General features: G+C 45.9%; 2 protein-coding genes across 4 annotated transcripts in view; both read left to right on the top strand.

Moving 5' to 3' along the window:
- The window catches only part of LOC137528971 (estrogen-related receptor gamma-like), an 84653-nt gene extending 69340 nt beyond the window's left edge, over positions 1-15313 (top strand). For both annotated transcript variants that reach the window (XM_068250799.1, XM_068250798.1), the window contains exon 7: positions 14513-15313. In XM_068250799.1, the coding sequence (XP_068106900.1) occupies positions 14513-14757 (245 nt within the window). In that variant the 3' untranslated portion in view covers positions 14758-15313. The remainder of the gene's footprint in view (positions 1-14512) is intronic.
- Positions 15314-18417: 3104 nt separating this feature from the next.
- Positions 18418-24747, top strand: part of LOC137528980 (protein kinase C delta type-like) — a 56980-nt gene continuing 50650 nt past the window's right edge. For both annotated transcript variants that reach the window (XM_068250817.1, XM_068250816.1), the window contains exon 1: positions 18418-19371. The gene's annotated coding sequence lies outside the window, so the exon portion shown is untranslated. The remainder of the gene's footprint in view (positions 19372-24747) is intronic.

The following is a 24747-nucleotide window of genomic DNA, read 5'->3' as shown; positions in this document are numbered from 1 at the left end:
CAGTGGAGGATAACGCGCTGTGGCCAGCAGCGCGGTTTCCGATGTCCTGGACTCCGTCTCACTGGGAGGTGGGCGTTGCTGGACTGTCAATGGGCGTGTGACGTCATTACGCGTTTCGGCGCACAGCGCCTTCGTCAGATCTTTTTTTTATTGCCAATAAAATCTCCACGTTTAATGCACTATGGCGCGCTCCATTTTCTTTTAGTCTTTCTGCCAATTACCCTACGCTGGAGCGCTGCAGTGTGCTGAATTCTCAAAGGGGAGCCATCTGTGACTGTGTAACAGTGACTTGGAGCGCAGGTTATCCGTGTATGTTTGTGTATATTAACCAGAATCACCAGACGGTTTATTGTGCTTTAGGATACCCCTGTCCAAACCATTCTCCCTCATAGGTCTGACTGTAAGATCTTATTATGATTGAGCGATCATTGGCAGTGTCGGACTCTCTAAAGTCGACGCACATGGCCCATTTCTGTGTGAACTGTTCTTGTGCATCTTGTGCCGATAGGACAATTCATCCATTCTCATGAGTAGGTTAATATGTTGGACAAGTTCAGTGGGTGAGGGGACCCCACGTGACTTCCATTTTCTGCAATTAGGGATCTAGGTGCTATCAGAATGAATCTGAAAGTGGATTTTTTTGGCCCTGGGAGGATAGATAGTAGAGCACTTTCAGCACTACATGGGATAGGTGTGCTATACAAAAGTTCATGTAACTTCAATCCCTTATACCAGAAACGAGTAATCTTTTTTACATTTCCACCAAATGTGTAAGTAGTGAGTACATATTGTTACGGCGGCGGGCAGTTCGGCGCGGGGCCAGCCAAATGACGGCTCTCCCCACAGCCGCAAAACTTCCCGGAGGCGTTAAATTGTCGCAACTCGGAGGGAAAATGTAATTCGGGGTCTGGCATCCACTGGCTGAGTTGGGCCTAGAATCGGCTACACACAATAGATTCCTTCTGACGCTATTGGAATTCTTGCTAACTAATAACATTTTCGTCTTTGATGGCGACCACTACCTCCAGGTGCAGGGTGCCGCGATGGGGACAACTTGTGCCCCTTCGTATGCCAACCTGTACCTGGGGGAGTGGGAACGGGAGTTGTTCGCAGACGAGGCCCTCTCGATGTACCTGTGCCGGATCCTGGTCTGGACAGGCAGTCGGACTGATTTAGTTCAGTTCGTGGATTGTATTAACATGAATCATCGGAATCTTAGATTCACAATGAATTGTGACTATCATGAAATTTCGTTTTTGGATCTTCGGGTGTATTGCGACGAGTCGGGTTCGATCAGCACAGGACTATTTAGGAAGGAGACATCCACAAATGCCCTATTGAAGGCAGATAGCTGCCATCCCAAGCACACGATCAGGAGTATCCCTGTAGGCCAATACCTAAGGGTTCGGCGCAATTGCACTAGGCTCGAATCCTTTATACAGGAGGCTGGTCAGTTACGCTCGCGCTTTCGGGCACGGGGTTACGAAGACACAAACTTGAGAAGGGCCTATCAAAGAGCCTTGGATAGCGATAGAGACAAATTACTTAATTCTAATCGAGTGGTGGGGTCTGGCCAACAGCAGACCAGATTCTGCACCCGTTTTTGTATGCAGCATGGGGAGATCACTCAAATTTTGGACAAATACTGGTACATGCTTTGCAATGACTCACGGTTGTCTCCTTTTGTTCCACCACGACCGAACATTACATTCAGGAGGGCCCCCTCTTTGAGGGATATATTGGTTAATAGCCACTTTGAGGATACGTCACGACCACATTGTCGGGTCCTTGGGACCTACACGTGTGGGGGTTGTAGTTTCTGCAGATTTATGCATGTGGGGGCGTCTGTGGTGCTCCCGGACGGGAAACAGTGGAGACTTTCGCATTATGTTAACTGCACCACGAAATTTGTGGTCTATTTACTATTATGCCCCTGCGGGGCTTTTTATGTAGGAAAAACAACACGTGAACTCAGAGAGCGCATTTCTGAGCACGTGAAGAGTATAAGAAATGTGAACTCCACTGCCCCAGTCGGGGTGCACTTCAGGCAACACCACGGTGGCGATCCCAGGGGACTTAAATTTGTGGGGATTGATCGGGCCCATGTTTCCATAAGAGGGGGTAATCCTGATAGGCTGCTCTGCCAAAGAGAGTGCCGATGGATTTTCTACCGAAGAGCCACTTCCCCCCCAGGGCTAAACGAGATGGAGGGTTTTGCCCCATTTCTTCCTTTATAGATGGGTCCCCCTTTGAGCTATAGGCGTCGGGTGGACCTTTTTCTGCTGCTTGCTTGGTGTGGGACTATACCTGTCATGCCTTGGGTGGACTGACCTTCTGCTGCATACTGCCTTGTGGCTCTAGTTTTAAACACCCTACGCTGATTTTTGATTTTGGGCAGATATGCCGTTTTCCTGATAAGGCTGCTATTGTTTGCATTTTATTTAATAACAAGTAATTACTGTATAGGGGTATGATTGCAGATGTATATGAAATAATAGATGCGATAGATTTTTTTGAAATTCAATATGTAAATACGCACGTTTCTAGGTGTGCTTGGACTGTGGTGTTGATCCCGCCGTCTCTCCGCGCTGCCGCTTGTCCCTTAAGCTATCCGCCGCACCGTCTCCATATTGGCATTTGGTTGCCATGGAGGGGTGTGGGCGTGTTGTCTCTGACGTCGGCTGTACGTGTCTCCTTTTGCTCCCTCCGCCCTCCGGAGTGCTGTGGGCGGATGTGGGGCACGCGATGGGGGACGTGCTGCGGCCGGCGTGTAGCTCTTGGCCATGCGTGCTTCCTGGCACGCCCTCCGCATTGCTGCGGGCGGATGTTGGGCGTGTGTTGGGGCATTAGCTTTGGCTGGGGCTGGATGGGCGGCGCGGGGGGAGGGGGTGGAGTCAGCAGCGTGCATGTTCTTGATAGGATATAGGGGCTGTTATAAGCAGCCGACAGCTGATTGCGGTTAGCCACGCCTCCTGAGGAAACAAGCAGTCGCTCGTGAAACATGTCGGGGCTGTGAGTGGCATCACCGCTGCTTTGCCTGGCCCCCCGACCACTCCTCTACATTGGACCTGGTGCTATTGAAGCACAGCCCAGCCATCACCCTCCTTCTCTGCATGTCTGCCTTGAGAGGGAATCACTTGGACCACAGGGCGGTCTGCCTGAGGACACATAAACAACGGATTTGGTGAGCAGCTTATACTACTACATACCAGCAAACACTGGAACTGTTTACAATCAGCTCATGTCATGGAGCCTATTTGTGTATCTGTGCTCTAACTCATGGACGGAGCTTTGAGGCATTCATCTGCTGTGTGCACCAATTATATGTATGACAGGACTGCTTGTCTATCCATGCTGCCGCTGCTTACTTACTATCCATGCTGCTTTGGACTACTTTGCTTCTGCATGTTCTATGGCTGTGCCTTCTGCTGAGCTAAAAGGACTGCTTTCTGCTCCCTACTATATGGAGTCTTTATGTACCCAATAACGCGGTGCAATACTGCTTTGGGTGTTCTCTGCCTAACAAACTACCATCATGCTGCAATGGAGGCTTGAAAAAATGTTCTTATTGCCAAATTGAACAGGCATGTAAATATACTTTTGCCATTGGAGCTGTGCTAATATTGCACAACATACTTTTGTGCTCAGAGCTTTCCGCAATATCTGGTCTGAGTGTATGTGATTGAGTGCTGGGGCTGCTGTACGAACAGTTGGGGTCAATTGGGGTGGTGGTTGGGATATGAGGACAGGCTTATTTTAGATGTTTTTTTGATACAATAAAGAATTATATATTTTTACAAACATACTTTTGTAGATTTTTTGTCCATTGGTATGTACCTTTCACCGCTTTTGTTCCTTCCTACTTTGTGGTTCCTGGCATCCACCGGAGCCCTGAATTACCGCTACGGGCCCCACGCAGCATTACATTGCTGCTATGGGGCGCCCAGTCTTGGTGCTCGGCTCTCAGTGCCTCGCGCCAAGATAACCTGGTTTGGTAAATGGTCCCCTGTTCACTCTCACACCTTCATGCATTTTTTTTTACATTTTATACATACCCCGATCAATCTAGATTTTTTTTTTTTTTTGTCCTATTCGTTTGAAAGGGTTTTTTTTTTTTTTTTTTTTGTCAAATTTGATCTGAATTCTATAAATGGAATATTTGAGGGCAGAGCAGGATCATCCACCAGGCAACCCAGGCAGGTACTTGGAGCCTAGTGGGTGTCAAGGGGCCTACCTGCCACCTTCTTCAACCTCTCTCCTCTTCAGCTTACCAAAAGGACCACAAGGGTCTCCAACTCTGCTACATTGCCTGGGCTTGTTACATATTAATCCATCTCTGTTTGAGGGAATCTATTCCCATCCGATTTTATCAGAGTGATGGATCGAATTTGTAGGGAATAAATTGAGAAAATCACTGTGCATACTTGTGTGATTCTTAAGTAAAAAAAACATATTCTAGGTTCCATCTCGTCAGTTGGCTCCATTACCTCTGCCCAGCTCCTACATTAAGTCCTTCTTATCGCCATAGCAGGAAGTATGTCACTGCCGTGAGCTCGCTGCTTTTTATGTGTTAAAACCAGAATCAGAAAACATTTACTCGCCAAGCTTGACTGGGTTGTGCCTGGAGTTCAGTTTGGCACTTACATAACTTTGAGTAGAAACCAGAATATAGATAGTACATGGTTCACAAACCGGAATATAGATAGCACGATCACAAAGTACAGCATTGACCACAAGATGCAGTACGAAAGTGGGGTATTCACTAGACATTCTAATTGGTTCTGCGGGCGCAACCTTAAGGGGGGGAGGAAAGTGAGGGGAGTAGGTGCTGTAGGTGGGAGGGTATGGAGGGAGTTCAAGAGGTTAACCGCAGAGGGGAAGAAAGAGTTCCTGTGCCTTGAAGTTCTGGTGGAGATGGCCTGATGGTAGCCGACTGAATCAGGGCTCGTTTCCACTGTTGCGGTGCGGAATCGCCTGCATTCCACCGCGGACGAAATCGCATGCGCATTTCGCATGCGATTCCGCATAGGTAAGGGTATGTGCGAATTTAACCATGTCACTGCCTGTGTAAATTAACATTATACCTATGCAAAATCGCATGCGACTTCGTGGCAAAAACCGCATGCTCAACCCGCATGCGGTTTCCCTATTAAAAGCATTAGCGGTGATTCACGTGCATTCCTCTCGCACGCGAAATCTGATGGCTCTGCCGTGCAGATTTCTGCCGCACAAAAAAACGCTCCCGCAGCCGCACAAGTGGAAACAGCCCCATCCACTTGCATTGCCTATGCGAATCCGCATGCGGACACCGCATGCAGATTCGCTATAGTGGAAACGAGCCCTAAGAAGTGGCCAGGGTGTGAGGGGTCATTTGGCAATCCGCATTTTATTCTGAATCTACGCATTTAAAAATCGCATACGCGATTGCACGGCGGTTAAAATGCTTACAACAATATATTTCCATAACGCATTGTTGCTCAACACTTCACCATGCCCATCAAACTGCTTTCTATACACTGCTCTTGTCCCTGCAGTTCAAACTTTCACATGCATTGCAAAGCACCGCAACGCATCAGTGTGCCCAGGCCCTAAGAGCTGACACTTCAGCAATGCAGAGGTGAATGCCAGTACCTATAGCAATGCAGGGGTGAATGCCAGCACCTATAGCAATGCAGAGGGGAATGCCAGCACCTATAGCAATGCAGAGGTGAATGCCAGCACCTATAGCAATGCAGAGGGGAATGCCAGCACCTATAGCAATGCAGAGGGGAATGCCAGCACCTATAGCAATGCAGAGGGGAATGCCAGCACCTATAGCAATGCAGAGGGGAATGCCAGCACCTATAGCAATGCAGAGGGGAATGCCAGCACCTATATGAGTGGCAATGTATTTGCCTTGTCTGACATTTGGCTACCTACAGCCACTGACGCAGCTCTTTTGTTAGTTCAGCTCTTTCCATCCATCCAGTCCTTTCTTGATCTAGATATGGGCTTCAGCAGCGAGATGATCCCACTGACAGCTGTCACTGGCTCTTACAAATAGACAGCTCTGCGTTATCGATGGCCGCCTCTTGGAGTCTGGCCTGGCCAATCAATAATGTCCCGAGGTGTTTTGTGTGTGGGATGGATCGGAACAAAAGAGGGTGGCGGGGGGAGTTCTCTCATCGCAGGCTAAGCGAAGGCTTTGAAGCCTCCAGCAATCCAAATGGGCAGGCTTAATTTAGATGTGTGTCAGTTCTTTATTTGGCTACACATTTCCGGCAACTTTGCTTTGCAGTTAGTGACAATGTAGACTGAGCTACAGATACAGCACCTAACACAGCCTAACACTATTCAGATAAAATATAATTTTTCCTTTTGTTTAAATAACTCCAACGTATATTACCGTAATTCATATCTATTCCCCTAATTATATCAGATATGGCACTTGCTTTTTATATATCTAAGCAGATGTTTAGCTCTCATAATGATTGTTGGGGTTGGGAATTGGAGTTAAGTAAACCAGCAAACATGGACTGGATTTTTAAAAACGGTTTGCTATTAGGATATATAACAGTTAGGGAACAGTGGCGTACAAATCATGGTGCCCCCAATATTCACACCCCTTCTGTTGCCTCCCCTTGGTGCCCTTCACGAGGCTCATCTCACAAGGGTCATAAAACAAGTGTGGCCATCGTGATCTTCACACCCATAACAAGTGTATCCACAGAAACACCTGATCTGAAGTATAGTCTCCGGTATCAGAGGAAGGGAAGGTTAGTAGTTGGGGGGGCCCCACAGCTCTGGGCTGCTCCCCTATAGTTACGCCACTGTTAGGGATGGTCCATAAGACTAGACATTTATATTGCGATTTTCTCCAGGCGGACTCAAAGCGATTTAGAGTTGCAGCCACTTAGAGCACCCTCCACAGGCGACCAGGAGCATTATGGAGCCTTGCCTAAAGACTCCTTACTGTTTTACAAACTGGTTTGAGATGGGATTCGAACCCTTTCAAAAGGCTTGACCTTTCATTAAAGGCATCACCCTTATTCATGCGCTTGAAAATATGTCAATGGAACAGCACTATGCCGGAATTCTATTGGTCCATTTTCAAGCTGCATTTATTTGCATAAAAAATGTGCATAATCCTGTATGAACTCAAAATGATTTGTATATGACTGACCATCTCTAATAACAATATAGTGGGGGTTGCTTCAGAAGCACACAGCCCACCTTTTCCCTCCAATACAGGATCCCCTCACCTGCACCCTCATAGTAGCTATTTTCATGGTGCTATGATTAAGGGCGTATAGCGCCCGAAACATGTCAGCATGTGGCGATGGTCTTAGCTTGTTATGTTTTTGATTGAATAAACGAATTCGACTCCATCGACATTGTGCGGATTTCACTTTCTACAGTACTGGATTCTGAGGTTCTAGCAGCCTGTTTTCCTGCACTGCCGGTGGCTGGAGGTTTAGAGCGGAGTTCCACCTTTGTTGTGCCCTTAGCTATTTTCACAGATGCATGATAGCCTAGGTTTATTTAAAAAATAATAATAATAATAATAATAATAACTCGATGTAGCATTGCTCACTATACTCTGATATGACCCAGTAAGGGCTAGAAATATTTTCTATATTATCTAATTGCAGACAATTTTCAAACTAAGTACATGAGTACCAGTAAACATTAGTAAGTCCAGCCCTGTTGGCCAGCATTTCTCATGTTAATTTTGTGCTTTAGTCATCTATACAGGCCCCAGGTTTGCAAGACTTCCTACGCTCTCTTTTAGTAAATTGCCCCCTGTGCTTGCATTTAAATAAACATTTATAGTTATTTTTTAAATCTCCTGCTGTGCTCATAAGTACCACATTTTTCAGACCATAAGATGCACCTAAGTTTAGAGGACAAAAAACAGGGGAAAAATATATACTAAACCTGGTGCATCCATGGTGAAGGGACATCTCGTGGACCATGCCACCTTTGTACCTCATGCCCCCCCCCCCCCCATACCTCTTGTGGCTCCCTGTGTGCTCCTCTGTGGCCTCCTGTGTTCCCCGTGTGTCCTCCTTGTGTCCTTCTCTATGCCCCTTTGTGCCCTCTGTTTGTCCCCGTGTCCTTTGCATGAGCACAGTATAGGGAGTCCCAGACTTTGCAGCGGGTTGGAGGTTCGTATTGGCAGGCGTTCGCAAGTCAGGAACTTTCTGCATTTGGACTCTAAGACGGTGGCTTTTTTCCCCCACTTTTGGGGCAGAAAACGTGAGTCTTATAGTCCAAAAAATACAGTAAGTTCTTCCAGACCCAACTAAGGGTTAAATTCCTCAGCTTGCCATCCGACCCATCTTACATGTTCAGAGGTCACACACTGCTCACCTCTATTCCCATTGCATCCCACCACCCACACCCAGTCTGAGTTCTGCAGTCCTCTGATTGGAACTACAAACATTTTATTTATTTATTTATTTATTTATTGTATTTATAAAGCGCCAACATATTACGCAGAGCCAGTGCTACCATTGAGGCAATGGGGGCATTTGCCTCAGTGCCCCTGAGCATTGCCGGAACCACCTGCTGATTGTACCCGAAAAATGTTTGTGCTCCCTGGACCACTGCATGATCAGTATTGCAACTCACCTGTCCCAGCACTCTGCTAAATCTGTGGCCTCCATCTTCATCCCCGCTGGCTGCCTCTTCTCTGACCAGCCGCATGTCATTACGCAATAACACACGCCGGGTTACTGAGAAGAGGCAGCCAGTGAAGACTGGGAGCATGGACAGAGCAGTGTGCAGGGCAGGTGAGTTGCAATACTGGTCGTGTAGGAGCTTGGGGGCAATCAGGCTGATGGGACCTGGCAGCACTCGGGGGCTGAATTTGCTGCGGGGGAGGGTGGAAGGTGGTAGCAGGACCCCATTGTTACCTTTGCTACGAGGGGGAGGAGGTTGAGCACCTTTGTTGCCCTTTACAGGGCTCCATTGGAGCTTGAACCAGATCTGCATAACTGCTAATGTTTTAACCTTATAACAGCCACCGTCTTTCTAACATGACTCAGGCAATCTTTTGACACATCAGATATTTAAAATAAAAATTCAGTATAGATTTGATAGACCCCTTATGATCCTTGCTGGAGATGCTTGGCTCTCCCTGAAGCTTTAGAAAACTGGACTCCAGAGCTTCCAGCCATTTATCTAGAAATAAGCATGCAGCCAATAAAGCTCCAGCCCTCGCGTTTGTTCTGGGTCAGTGACCTGCTAACAAGGAAGTCGTGTGGTGCGAACAACAGACAGGCAGCCAACGGCTTCTAATCACACCACAGCTCCACTTTTTATAGGAAAATATAAATGCAATGTATTCAGTTCATCTGTATGCACTGCCAGCATTAATGCAGAGATATGCTACTCTAGTCTCTGAGGCCGGGGAACCGCCCACCCCTTCACTACAGTACATAGATGGAAGTGATGACCTAAGAATAGTATGTCATGTAAAATGGCTCTGCTCATTCCAAAGTACTGGCAAGGATTAAAGGTGGCCATACATCTGCCAATTTTGAGATCGATCGACCATCCGATTTGATTATTATCGAATCAGATGATAATCGGTGCCGCAACAAGTGTGCCTGATTGAGAATTTGACCGCTTTTGGGCCAAAAGCAGTCTAATGTATCCAATGTATCGATCGCATAGGATCTGGTGCACGGCGGTAACGCTGTTCAATATCGTGACCGATGAACTGGGCGGACCCACTGTTCCCCCAAATGTTATATACACACCGATGCTCGTGCATTAAAAAAAAAAATCTTACCTCTCCGGGTGCCTGCTGCATTCACCCCATTCGCTGCCAGCGTATAGCATGTGACCTGTGTGACACGTGCTATACGCCAGCAGTGAGTGGAGGGTGAATGCAGAAGCAGGAGGACACTACTGGCGGGCGGCCAAACAGGTGAGATGTTTTAATGCAAAGGGACTGGGGGCATGTATAACATTTGTGGGGGACAGCGACTGAGGCGGTGTCACAAGGCCAATTGCCAAAAGATTTTATGCTGAAATCGATCGAAAATTGGCCTGCGGTGAATGGGCAGCCAACAGATCTTTCTCTGATCAGATTCAGTCAGAGAGAGATCTGTCTCTTGCTTGATCATTAGATGTATGGGCATTTCAAGGTGGGAGTTCATGTGTAGTCAGTACTCCAATCTGAGTACTGTTGCCATGGCAGCAAAGAAGTGCAATCTGAGCTTGTTGTCCGTTTTAGAAAATAGCATTTGTCTGAATATTTGAATTGAAGGATATTTTCCATAATACTGGATTACAAACACTTTTATCATTTACAGCGATTTTATAATGAAAGTGGAATTTCCCTTTAATAATCACTTCAGCTTTACTGTCATAGGAAATGATGTCTTGTGTGGCCTCTTACATGCAGGTTATGGATTTCAGCAGAATGTAGAGTGGACCACAGAGCTCGCATTTCTAATGTACGAGCTGAGGCAAAATTACAGTTCAAAGAAACCCAAAAGATCTGGCATGCTGGATCCTTTAACGACTTCAGAAGACACATGTATACTCTCAATTTTGGCCAATATAGCCCTGACCTGCCACCTTGTCCAGGAAGCAATTGTATGAGGCTAATGGGTTTCCCCACCCCATATATCCCTTCCCAACATGGAGTCCAGCTTTTGTGTGGAGTAAGGACTGGTATCCAAGAGAGAGACCTTAGGCTAGTGGTTATCATTCAAGCGGGAGTAGAGGAAGATAATCCCCAGAAGTTGTATTACACTTATGCTTGTTAGTATTTTAATTTGTTGAAGATATCACCCCAGTTCTGCCTCCCGGGATATTTCCCTTTTGTCAGTATATGGAAATGGCACGGAATAGATTTGCCCCCTCCTCACCCCGGGAGAGCCCTGTAGCAGACACTGTGGCTTTTGCTCTGCACCTGTGCAGTGCATCGGTATGGTTACATTGCTTGACTCTGAAAGTGAGTAATATTATCTTTCATGTAGGTCTGTTGATAAATGGCTGGCTTTCCCCAGTAATAGGACATAATTGATGAAACGTGTCCACCTTGTCCAAATACGAGATTTGTGGCTTCTGCTGGGAAAATCGTGGAGAGAAATGTGGTCATGTGACAATAGACTTCTGTCTTTGTCCTGCAGCTGAAGTGATTACTGCTTGTACAGCCTCAAGACTGATCATCTCATCATTATATAATCCATCAGCCACATTCATCAGGGAATTTCTAATGAGAAGCTCTTTAAATCATTGGACCACCCCCAGTGTGTAACAGAGCGCAGAAAGGCTCGGCAAGATATAATGGAAGGAAGATGGGAAAGGAGGGATGCCTCACCTGCATATTATCCTGCAGTCACTGCTCCCGGCTTATTGACAGAAAGGACAATAACTATGTTTTAATACATATAACACAGTTTAATAATAAATATTAAACATCAATATTTTCCCAGCAATTTTAAAGGGAATCGATTGCAAAAAAAAAGGAACATTTTTAAAATACTTTTTTTTTTTTTGCATTTTTGTTGTCCTGTACTGTAGGTAGTGGAAATGTGACAGGTTTTGGACTAGCCCATCTCCTCATGGGGGATTCTCAGATACAGGGGCATTTCTAGCCTTTCCGTCGCTCCCAGCAAGAAGTCCGGACACACACACACAATGCTATACAGATACAAACAACCCAACGATTTTTTTCGTTGCACACTCTCTTCTTGCTCTGCCCCAACGTAGTGTGTAAATGCAGAGTATAGTGCTGCAGGATCTGTGCTCTCACCTCTCTGCTGGAGACAGAAGGAGGCCCAAGGGGATAGGAGGAGGTACAAACACCCCTGGGGCTGTGGTCCCCTTCTGAGGGGTGGGGCTTAGTTCAGGGGCGGGGCTTAATCAGAGGCATGGCACCCCCCAGGACCAAAAGGGCACTCCAGGAAGTGTCCTGTAATGCCTATGCCTAAAAATGCCCCTGCTCAGATATTTCTTCATTTACAAAAGCACTTACTGAATGGCAGTTGATCAGTCCAACTGCCAAAATACAGTGCAAATGAGTAGGGAGGCTGGTCGGCAACTTTGAATGGATCCTTTCTGGTAAGTGTTTTTGTAAAGGATAAATGTAGTACTGAAAATAGCCCAGATCTGTAAAATTTTTACTACCTACTTTAAATAAGCGCAACCTCGGAGAAAGGTGATTTATGTTGCATTTTACTCCCGGAGAAATGTACATTTTATATGCATGCATTTTACTTTTTATAATTTTTCACAATAGTGGTCCTTTAACCTTCCTGGCGGTAACCCCGATTCGCCGCTACCCACCGCGCCGCCCCCCGCCCCTCAGACCCCTTTCGCAGCCTGGCCTATCGATGACGTCTTCCAGCCCGTCGCCATGGCGATGGGGGAAGCCCTCCAGGAAATCCCGTTCTTTGAACGGGACTTCCTGATTGCAGATCGCCGGAGGCGATCGAAGCAGGTGGGGGATGCCGCTGCACAGCGGCTATTATGTAGCGCTGCCCCCTGGCGGTTTTTAATAAACCGCCAGGAGGGTTAAGCTGGGACGATGTAGATAGAGAACCCACTAGTAATTTGAGCACTACTATTAGGCTAAAGAGGATCTGCTGTACATACAGTACATGGTGAAGGAGCCATACTACAAGCTGAGTGTTACCATTCACAGTACAAAGTGAACTGTGAAAGTGGACAGCACTGAAAGTGGACAGCACTGACATACAGCTTGACAATGTAAAACCACTCCTATCAAGTGAGTTTAGAGGCAGAAATAACCCTTCAGTGTTCGAAGCATTTGCAATTCGATGTGTTTGACAGCAGCATCTACTGCAGGATGATAATTTCTCTTCTGTTCTCTGAGACCACAAAAAAGAAATGGCAGAAAGGCATTGCATGCTCGGTTCACTAGCAGTGTTGGCACATTTTACACAAGCAGGACACACAGTAAGTCAGCTCAGGTTCCAAATATTAGAGCAGGTACCCATTCCTAGAAGGGGGGGCAACAGGTTAATCAAACTTCTATATAGAGAGGCTGTGTGGATTCGCAGGTTAGATACACTAGAACCAAGGGGGTTAAACAGAGAATATGACATGCAACCGTTTCTTTGACTGTTCCTTTGATTAGTGTCCATTTCTATGGTTGTTATTGATATGATACTATATGCTTACTAGTTATATTTATATGTTACTGTTTTTTTATTTAACTGTTTTTTTATTTAACTATTCTCCTTTTTTCAAGACAATATGTGTATCTATGGATGCTATGGTCTGGTAGTTTTCGTCATTGTCATACTGAATGACTGGAGTGAGATCTTTATTGTCCACATGCTATCCAGTGTGTTGCGCGGAGGGAGGGGGGCGTGTTGGCCAGCGCTGTGTGTTACGTCCCATTGCAAGCACATGGCCGGTCTGTTTACATTCCAACCATGTGACTTGCTGACGCTGACACCAGAGGGGGCGGCGGTTTCGCCGCGCGCTCGCAGCCATAGAGGTTTTCCATCAGGTCCGCCTCTTGAGGAGGCGTGACCTGATGACGATGTCCAGCTCCTCTTGGCTGAGTGGTCGGCGTCTGTTGGAGACGGGCCAAGTGCGGCCGACACTCTCCTCCCCAGTTCCTGCGCATTACTAGCTTTTGAGTGTCTGCGCACATTTGAATATTAAGGACATAGTTCTCTATCAAGTCCGCCCAAGGTGGTGGTAGGTGATTGGTCGCCACAGGCAGACATTAAATGTGATTGGCTATTTCCATGTTCGTATGTATATATAAACCTGTGATTCAGAGCATTTATTTAGACACTGACTTTGGCTTGAGAAAGGAGGGGGTCCCCTCCGAAACGTTGCTTCTTATGTCAATGTGTCTTTTAAAATAAAGAGCATCTATACAACTGATGGTGCCGGACTCTACGTTCTACATTGCTCCGTTCACTAGAGGTGGCATAACACTGATAGAGCACCAAGCACAAATGCCGGTGTGAAATTAATTGTCCTCTTTGTTCTCAGCACTCCCCTGGTGGCAGGAAAATGCTGATGTTCATCATTAGTTTGAATCTGGTCTTAAAGGGAACATAAAGTGAGAGGTACATGGAGGCTGCCATATATTTTCTTTTAAACAATACCAGTTACCTGGCAGTCCTGCTGATTTCTTTGGCCACAGTAGTGTCTGAATCACACACATGAAACAAGCATGCAGCCAATCTTGTCAGAAACATCTGATCTGTATGCTTGTTCAGGGTCTATGGCTAAAATGATTAGAGACAGATGATCAGCATGGCTGCCAGGCAACTGGTATTGCTTAAAAGGAAATAAAGCCACCATATACCTCTCACTTCAGGTTCCCTTTAAAGTAAAAAAAAAACAAACACAAAAATAACACAATGATGATTTGGATAGTGTTCTTCTTTAATTAACAAAAGATCCTTCACAAAGAGGGGGGAGGGAGGGGGGTTATTCATCACTGGTCCTTGTTCTATGTGCTTCTAATGGTGAGAACTCCTGCACTTCTGGATGCATAACCTATTTTATTTCTGTTGCCTAGATTCCAGCAGCATTGAGAATGTGGAGGCTGTCCTTAGCCTACAAGACCGTCTTCACGAGGCCCTGCAGGACTACGAGAGGGAGCACCATGCCGAGGATCCCCACCGATCCGGCAAACTTCTCATGACTTTACCACTGCTCCGACAGGCCGCCAATGAAGCGGTGCGCACCTTCTGCCAGATCCGGCTGGAAGGGAGAATCCCTATGCACAAACTTTTCCTGGAAATGCTGGAAGCCAAGATGTGACTGGTGAAGCTCCATCTGCAGGAGCTACATTGGAAGAGCCATGGACCCTACAGGAGATATTTGGACAACAACTTCCACTTACACCAAGAATTAACATCACCAGATGTCTCTCAGCCCTGCCGAACTCTAAACAGACTGCTATGGCCATTGGTTGTTTTTTTTTTCTTCTTACAACTTGGATAATCAACAAGAATTCACGCTGGAGATCTGCTGTCAGACTGGTGCTTCAGATGTGATCACTCATTATACTGTCTGCAAAATATAGTCTATGTACAAAGAGCACACTGTAGATACAAATGTACATGAAGGAGGACCAAATAAACCTCATGCTCACACCTCCATCATCCATACATAGATCTGAGGCGTAGTTTTCACACTCTAGTGCTGCCAATCTTTACTGAACGGACTGTATACAATGCAGAATGGATTGTAAGGTGCTGCCATAAAAACAATGAAAACTTAAAAAAACATACCAAAAACCATTGTTGCATTGTGAGATATCTACTATGTGAACAGGCACAAGCTTTGTAAATACATTAATTATATTTCATGGAAATTCTTGGTCTTCTGTCTTACTTCAAATCAGATATTTCCACTACTTAAATTGATGCAAAGTCCTAAGTAATGGTGTAGACCAGAACTAGCACTATTCTGGAAAGGTGACCAATAGGATATTATAATAAATGAAATTGATAAAGTGTGCCAAAACCTGCCAAGGACTGCCACAGTGTCAGAGGTGCAAGCAGTGGATGGGGGAACAATTTGTTAATGATTACTACTACTCAAAGCATCCATAGAAGTGATTATTACCAGCACAGGACCAATAAAGAGCTAATACAAGGCGTTGAGGGAAGGCCCCTTTGGCCTAAGGGCCCCGGTGCGGTCACAACCTTTGCATCCCCTATTGCTAAGCCACTGGCCGAGTAAAGTGTGGCTAAAATAAAATCTTGTTGCTATAGGTAACTGCACAGTGCCAGTCAGGGTGGTTCTAGACTTTTTGCTGCCTGAGGCAAACTTGTGAGGATGCACTCCTCAACCCCCCCCCCCCCCCACCACCACCCCACCCCATTGGAATGATCGCACAGCACCTGAAAATTCACTCAGCTTCATTTAATGTTCTCATATGACACGCTGCAGCTCAACACAATAGCACACTGGCTGGCTGTGAGTCTCTGACAAACAAATAGCTCACCCTCAGCCATTATATTCCTCCTCAGTCAGGACAGCAGCGCCACCTCCTCCCTTCTGCTGTGCAAGTCAAATGAAACACTGCTGCTTTCCTGCCTCCCCCTCCTCACTCACTGTCAGACTCCTCACACAGCACAACAAGCTGCTGTTCCCAATGATGACCTCTTCACCTCGCTCTCCTCTTGCTTCTCCTCCTACTTTGACTGTGTACTGTAAGTGTAAACACAGTACAAACATGCTGTCCCTGTAATCTCTGCGCCTCATGCAAATGTTTCACCTTGCTTCATGAGAAAACCGGCCCTGGTGCCAGTTTACAAACACTGCAATCTTTTAAGGAGAAGTTTGTAAAGCGTCATTCAGTAGGACATTCAGTAGGAATAACAATGTAATTTAAACAACACACAAACGCAACACTTTCCTTTAGTAGCCAGAGCTCAGTATTCAGGCATCCTATGTAAGGGGTACAGTTTCTGAAGCACTTTGAGGGGCAACATTCAACCATGCTTTAATGCATAAATGCAGTTATCCTGCAAGCTGTCCAAAAAGACGGTTGTTTTGGTTCCAGCTAACTGCTGGCCTGTGGCGTTGCTGCTGTTTGGAATGGGAAGGAGAAGGAAGAGGCTCCCTGTAGTGCCCAGTGAGAAAGCAATTGGCCCAAAAGAAAAAAAATCCACCTTGCTTTGTTGTTGCCTATGATATGATGAACACAGAAGATGCCTGAAATTAGTTTTGACCAATTGTTTTAGCTGTCAGTAGCTTAATGTGTGTAAAAAAACCTTTTACACATTTTGATTTGGTGTTCTAAAAGGGAAAATGTGATTGGTTGCTAGGAGACAAACAGAAGGTGTTTTAAAGTCAAACTCACTATACAGAAGTCCTTGAGTCTTTAGGCTGGGGTCACACTCGTCCATGCAGAAAAGCATCAGTTTTCTGCCATGAGCGTTTTCCTGCGTTTGTGTTTTTTCAGGTGCATGTTATGTGAGTTTTTTCATGCATTTCCACTAATCGTTTTTAATGAATATTCATATTAGTCCAGTGAAAAAAATAATTTTCAAATACTTTTGGCCATTTAAAAAAATAAATAAACATGCGGATCACAGAGTTTTTGATTTCCCACAGGGAAGCATTGTATGAGAATCACACATGATCTCATAAAGCATGCAGAAAGAATGAACTTACAGAACTTTTTTTTTCCCTGCACCTAAAAACACTTTTTGTGTGCAGCCAATAGAGTAACATTATATGCGTTTCTGCATTTCTATAAGTGTAACCACCTAGTTCTCATAGGAATCCTGTAGCCCAGTGCATAAGCGTAGCTAGGGAGCTTTGGGTCCCAGTGCGAGTTCAGTCCCTATGTGCCATTTGCAATGCGGCATTTAGACCCCAGTATAGGTAGCCAGGTATAGATGCCCCCAGTGTAGGTAGCTAGGTATAGGTGCCCCAGTATAGGTAGCCAGGTATAAGTGTCTCCAGTATAGACAACTATAGGTGCCCCAGTATAGATTAGCCTGCAGCGATCACCAGTTCTGTATGTCATTACTCACCGTGCCTCTGTACCACGTACAGCTCTGGTCTTTTCTGTCCACAGCACTGGGACGTGGCTTGATGATGTCATCAAGCCACATCCAATGCGAAGGGCAGAGAAGACCGGAGCTGTACGCGGTAGAGGTGATGCGATCGGCGCTGGAGAAAGGCACGTTGCGTACTGACACACAGCCCTGGGGATCACTGCGGGGGGGATGGAGGGAGACACCTATACCTCTCTAACCTATACTGGGGCACATACTATATTTAAAAACCTCTTGGGTGTTATGCCCAACACTGTGTTGGGCATACTGCTTTCAGCTCATTTTTCTTGCCTGACAGTGTCAGGCATACCGCCCAGGTGGTTAAAGTACACCCTCCTGAATGAGATATGGTGGCTGACGCATTTATTTATTTTTAAACCATACCAGTTGCCTGGCAGTCCTGCGGATGTGGCTGCAGTGGTGTCTGAATCAACCCCCCCTCCCCTTCCCTGAAACAGGCATGCAGCAGTCAGACACATCTGATCTGCATGCTTGTTCAGGCATACCCCAACTGTCCCATTTTGGGTGGGACTTTCACAGATTCCACCCCCTTGTCCCATTTTTTTTAAGATTAATGTGAACCTGCCTTTCACTTTAATACAGAGCTAGTCACTAGTAGCTCTGCGGGCTGCAGGAGAGGGTCAGAGTCAACTGCAGCCACTCTCAGGGCCGGTGCACACCTAAAAGCGTTAGTATAATCGCAAACGCTAGGTGTTTTTTGAAGTATTTTATTTCGAAGCGATTTCAGGCATGTGCCTAGCGATTTTCTAGGTATGCCAAGTGATTTTTGGAGCATTCTGGAGAAATGTTTTTTTTTTTTTTTTTTTACAGTTTGACCTAAAAGTTAACAACTATACCAAAAAAGTGCTTGGAAAATCGCTTTGTTCAGCGCTTTATAGAGCGATTTTCCAATTTTTCTATACTTAGCATTAAGGCTGAATTGCCTCAAAAATGCTGCAGGGCCCGCATTTGTGTTTCTCTAAAAATCACATCGCTCTGATGTAATCCAACCCATTAGCCAATCGCTTTTCAAAGCGCTAGCATTTTGAAAAGCGCTCAGAAGCACTCTAGGTGTGCACCTACCCTGAGGCCTGGAACCCACTAGAGCGTTTAGGGAGCGATTTCAATCGCTAGCGATTTCCCTAAACGCTCTGCCAATGTAAATGAATGGGGCAGATTCCACTAGAGCGATTGCGATTAAGCATATCGCAATCACAGGACATGCAGCATTTTGGGAGAGTTTCCATTCTAATGAATTGTATAGGAACTGGGAAAACGCTAGCAATTGCGATAGCACTTTGTGCTTTCTAGTGGATTCCAGGCCTCACACTGCTTCCTGTGGCCACAGAGCTCCTAGCAGTGGCGTAGCTAAGGAGCTGTGGGCCCTGATGCACATTTTACAATGGGGCCTCCCAAGCACTCTATACATAACAATTGATATGGCGCACCAAAACCTGCCAATGGCAACTACAGTGTCAGAGGTGCAAAAAGGGGATGGGGAACAGTTTAATGATTACCACTATTCAAAGCCTCTATAGAAGTGAATATTATGAGCACAGGACCAATAGAGAGCTAATATTATAGTTGAGGGGGGGCCCCTCTGGCCCAAGGGCCCCGATGCGGTCGCAATCTCTGCAACCCCTATGCATACGCCCCTGGTTCCTAGTGTGTAGAGCTTCCATGCAGCCAATAAGATGCTGTCTGGCTCTACAGTGTAAGTATGGACAGCAGGTGGCAGCAGTGAGGATGGCTGTGTGAAGCTGCACCTCTCCTGCCAGCCATAGATGACTTGTTGTCCTGCAGTGCTGAGCCCAAGAGGATGATGGGAAGCCTGGAAGAGAGCAGGCCAGGGAGAGGGGTAGGTGAAACCAGCACATACACCATACATTACCAACCGACTACAGCTGTGCAATCACTGGTACTATGCACACACTACAACCTGGCACTCTCTCGTCAACTGCTTGTCACCCACAGTATCTTTCACTACTTGTACACACTACCTGTCACTACTAGCTGCCTGTCACTACTTGCCTGCCACTAGAACCTGCAGATCACATCAGCCTGCTGTTAAAATCTTTTATAACCTGCCTGCCACTGGAATTTACTGATCACTATTGCAACTTGGATCACTTTCTACCACCCCACAAGATTCTAAATATCACTACCTGTCGTCCACAAGAAAATATACCAAACTGCTACTAAAATCTACATACCTGACCACAATCAGCTTACTGCAGACAGTAGATATACAGTATGTATTTCTCTACTAAAATTTGCTGATGTGTGTCTAAACTTAGAGACTGAAGCCAGTTTAACCACTTCGGGACCACAGTCTTTTCGCCCCTTAAGGACCAGAGCCTTTTTCTCCATTCAGACCACTGCAGCTTTCACGGTTTATTGCTCGGTCATAAAACCTACCACCTAAATGAATTTTACCTCCTTTTCTTGTCACTAATACAGCTTTCTTTTGATGCTATTTGATTGCTGCTGCGAGTTTTACTTTTTATTATATTCATCAAAAAAGACATGAATTTTGTCAAAAAAATGACTTTTTTAACTTTCTGTGCTGACATTTTTCAAATAAAGTAAAATTTCCTATACATTTGAGCGCGAAAGTTATTCTGCTACATGTCTTTGATAAAAAAAAAAACATTCAGTGTATATTTATTGGATTGGGTAAAAGTTATAGCGTTTACAAACTATGGTGCCAAAAGTGAATTTTCCCATTTTCAAGCATCTCTGACTTTTCTGCGCACCTGTCATGTTTCATGAGGGGCTAAAATTCCAGGATAGTACAAATACCCCCCAAATGACCCCATTTTGGAAAGAAGACATCCCAAAGTATTCAGTGAGAGGCATGGTGAGTTCATAGAAGATTTTATTTTTTGTCACAAGTTAGCGGAAAATGACAGTTTGTGACAAAAAAAAAAAAAAAAAAAAGTTTCCATTTCTTCTAACTTGCGACAAAAAAAAATGAAATCTGCCACGGACTCACTATGCTCCTCTCTGAATACCTTGAAGTGTCTACTTTCCAGAATGGGGTCATTTGTGGGGTGTGTTTACTGTCCTGGCATTTGGGGGGTGCCTAATTGTAAGCACCCCTGTAAAGCCTAAAGATGCTCATTGGACTTTGGGCCCCTTAGCGCAGTTAGGCCGCAAAAAAGTGCCACACATGTGGTATTGCCGTACTCAGGAAAAGTAGTATAATGTGTTTTGGGGTGTATTTTTACACATACACATGCTGGGTGGGAGAAATATCTCCGTAAATGACAATTTTTTTATTTTTTTTACACACAATTGTCTATTTATAGAGATATTTCTCCCACTCAGCATGGGTATGTGGAAAAATACACCCCAAAACACATTATACTACTTCTCCTGAGTACGGCGATACCACATGTGTGGCACTTTTTTGCACCCTAACTGCGCTAAGGGGCCCAAAGTCCAATGAGTACCTTTAGGATTTCACAGGTCATTTTGAGAAATTTCGTTTCAAGACTACTCCTCACGGTTTAGGGCCCCTAAAATGCCAGGACAGTATAGGAACCCCACAAATTACCCCATTTTAGAAAGAAGACACCCCAAGGTATTCCGTTAGATGTATGGTGAGTTCATAGAAGATTTTTTTTTTTTGTCACAAGTTAGCGGAAATTGATTGTAATTGTTTTTTTTCACAAAGTGTCATTTTCCGCTAACTTGTGACAAAAAATAAAATCTTCTATGAACTCGCCATTCTCCTAACGGAATACCTTGGGGTGTCTTCTTTCTAAAATGGAGTCATTTGTGGGGTTCCTATACTGCCCTGGCATTTTAGGGGCCCTAAACCGTGAGGAGTAGTCTTGAAACCAAATGTGGCAAAATGACCTGTGAAATCCTAAAGGTACTCATTGGACTTTGGGCCCCTTAGCGCACTTAGGGTGCAAAAAAGTGCCACACATGTGGTACCGCCGTACTCAGGAGAAGTAGTATAATGTGTTTTGGGGTGTATTTTTACACATACCCATGCTGGGTGGGAGAAATATCTCTGTAAATGACAATTATTTGATTTTTTTTACACACAATTGTCCATTTACAGAGAGATTTCTCCCACCCAGCATGGGTATGTATAAAAATACACCCCAAAACACATTATACTACTTCTTCTGAGTACGGCGATACCACATGTGTGACACTTTTTTGCAACCTAGGTGCGCTAAGGGGCCTAACGTCCTATTCACAGGTCATTTTGAGGCATTTGGATTCTAGACTACTCCTCACGGTTTAGGGCCCCTAAAATGCCAGGGCAGTATAGGAACCCCACAAGTGACCCCATTTTAGAAAGAAGACACCCCAAGGTATTCTGTTAGGAGTATGGTGAGTTCATAGAAGATTTTTTTTTTGTCACAAGTTAGCGGAAAATGACACTTTGTGAAAAAAAAAACAATACATATCAATTTCCGCTAACTTGTGACAAAAAATAAAATCTTCTATGAACTCATCATACACCTAAAAGAATACCTTGGGGTGTCTTCTTTCTAAAATGGGGTCACTTGTGGGGTTCCTATACTGCCCTGGCATTTTAGGGGCCCTAAACCGTGAGGAGTAGTCTTGAACCCAAATGTCTCAAAATGACCTGTGAAATCCTAAAGGTACTCATTGGACTTTGGGCCCCTTAGCACAGTTAGGCTGCAAAAAAGTGTCACACATGTGGTATCGCCGTACTCAGAAGAAGTAGTATAATGTGTTTTGTGGTGTATTTTTACATATAACCATGCTGGGTGGGAGAAATATCTCTGTAAATGACACATTTTTGATTTTTTTTACACACAATTGTCCATTTACAGAGAGATTTCTCCCACCCAGCATGGGTATGTGTAAAAATACACCACAAAACACATTATACTACTTCTCCTGAGTATGGCGATACCACATGTGTGACACTTTTTTGCAGCCTAGGTGCGCTAAGGGGCCCAACGTCCTATTCACAGGTCATTTTGAGGCATTTGTTTTCTAGACTACTCCTCACGGTTTAGGGCCCCTAAAATGCCAGGGCAGTATAGGAACCCCACAAGTGACCCCATTTTAGAAAGAAGACACCCCAAGGTATTCCGTTAGGGGTATGGTGAGTTCATAGAAGATTTTATTTTTTCTCACAAGTTAGTGAAAAATGACACTTTGTGAAAAAAACAATAACAATCCAATTTCCGCTAACTTTTGACAAAAAATAAAATATTCTATGAACTCATCATACACCTAACAGAATACCTTGGGGTGTCTTCTTTCTAAAATGGGGTCACTTGTGGGGTTCCTATACTGCCCTGGCATTTTACGGGCCCAAAACTGTGAGTAGTCTGGAAACCAAATTTCTCAAAATGACTGTTCAGGGGTATAAGCATCTGCAAATTTTGATGACAGGTGGTCTATGAGGGGGCAAATTTTGTGGAATCGGTCATAAGCAGGGTGGCCTCTTAGATGACAGGATGTATTGGGCCTGATCTGATGGATAGGAGTGCTAGGGGGGTGACAGGAGGTGATTGATGGGTGTCTCAGGGGGCGGTTAGAGGGGAAAATAGATGCAATCAATGCACTGGGGAGGTGATCGGAAGGGGGTCTGAGGGGGATCTGAGGGTTTGGCCGAGTGATCAGGAGCCCACACGGGGCAAATTAGGGCCTGATCTGATGGGTAGGTGTGCTAGGGGGTGACAGGAGGTGATTGATGGGTGTCTCAAGGTGTGATTAGAGGGGGGAAATAGATGCAAGCAATGCACTGGCGAGGTGATCAGGGCTGGGGTCTGAGGGCGTTCTGAGGTGTGGGCGGGTGATTGGGTGCCCGCAAGGGGCAGATTAGGGTCTAATCTGATGGGTAACAGTGACAGGTGGTGATAGGGGGTGATTGATGGGTAATTAGTGGGTGTTTAGAGGAGAGAATAGATGTAAACAATGGATTTGGGAGGTGATCTGATGTCGGATCTGCGGGCGATCTATTGGTGTGGGTGGGTGATCAGATTGCCCGCAAGGGGCAGGTTAGGGGCTGATTGATGGGTGGCAGTGACAGGGGGTGATTGATGGGTGGCAGTGACAGGGGGTGATTGATGGGTGATTGACAGGTAATCAGTGGGTTATTACAGGGGAGAACAGATGTAAATATTGCACGGGCGAATTGATAAGGGGGGGGTCTGAGGGCAATCTGAGCGTGTGGGCAGGTGATTGGGTGCCCGCAAGGGGCAGATTAGGGTCTAATCTGATGGGTAACAGTGACAGGTGGTGATAGGGGGTGATTGATGGGTAATTAGTGGGTGTTTAGAGGAGAGAATAGATGTAAACAATGGATTTGGGAGGTGATCTGATGTCGGATCTGCGGGCGATCTATTGGTGTGGGTGGGTGATCAGATTGCCCGCAAGGGGCAGGTTAGGGGCTGATTGATGGGTGGCAGTGACAGGGGGTGATTGATGGGTGGCAGTGACAGGGGGTGATTGATGGGTGATTGACAGGTAATCAGTGGGTTATTACAGGGGAGAACAGATGTAAATATTGCACGGGCGAATTGATAAGGGGGGGGTCTGAGGGCAATCTGAGCGTGTGGGCAGGTGATTGGGTGCCCGCAAGGGGCAGATTAGGGTCTAATCTGATGGGTAACAGTGACAGGTGGTGATAGGGGGTGATTGATGGGTAATTAGTGGGTGTTTAGAGGAGAGAATAGATGTAAACAATGGATTTGGGAGGTGATCTGATGTCGGATCTGCGGGCGATCTATTGGTGTGGGGGGGTGATCAGATTGCCCGCAAGGGGCAGATCAGGGGCTGATTGATGGGTGGCAGTGACAGGGGGTGATTGACGGGTGATTGACAGGTGATTGACAGGTGATTGACAGGTGATTGACAGGTGATCAGGGGGGATAGATGCATACAGTACACGGGGGGGGGGGGGGGGGTCTGGGGGGGGTCTGGGGAGAATCTGAGGGGTGGGGGGGTGATCAGGAGGGAGTAGGGGGCAGATTAGGGACTTAAAAAAAAAATAGCGTTGACAGATAGTGACAGGGAGTGATTGATGGGTGATTAGGAGGGTGACTGGGTGCAAACAGTGGTCTGGGGGGTGGGCAGGGGGGGGTCTGAGGGGTGCTGTGGGCGATCAGGGGGCAGGGGGGGGGGAAATCAGTGTGTTTGGTGCAGACTAGGGTGGCTGCAGCCTGCCCTGGTGGTCCCTCGGACACTGGGACCACCAGGGCAGGAGGCAGCCAGTATAATAGGCTTTGTA

The sequence above is a fragment of the Hyperolius riggenbachi genome, chromosome 8, assembly GCF_040937935.1.
Source record: "Hyperolius riggenbachi isolate aHypRig1 chromosome 8, aHypRig1.pri, whole genome shotgun sequence".
Taxonomy (NCBI): Eukaryota; Metazoa; Chordata; class Amphibia; order Anura; family Hyperoliidae; genus Hyperolius; species Hyperolius riggenbachi.
Note: the sequence above shows the minus strand (reverse complement) of the source record. Positions and strands in the feature narration are given on the sequence as shown.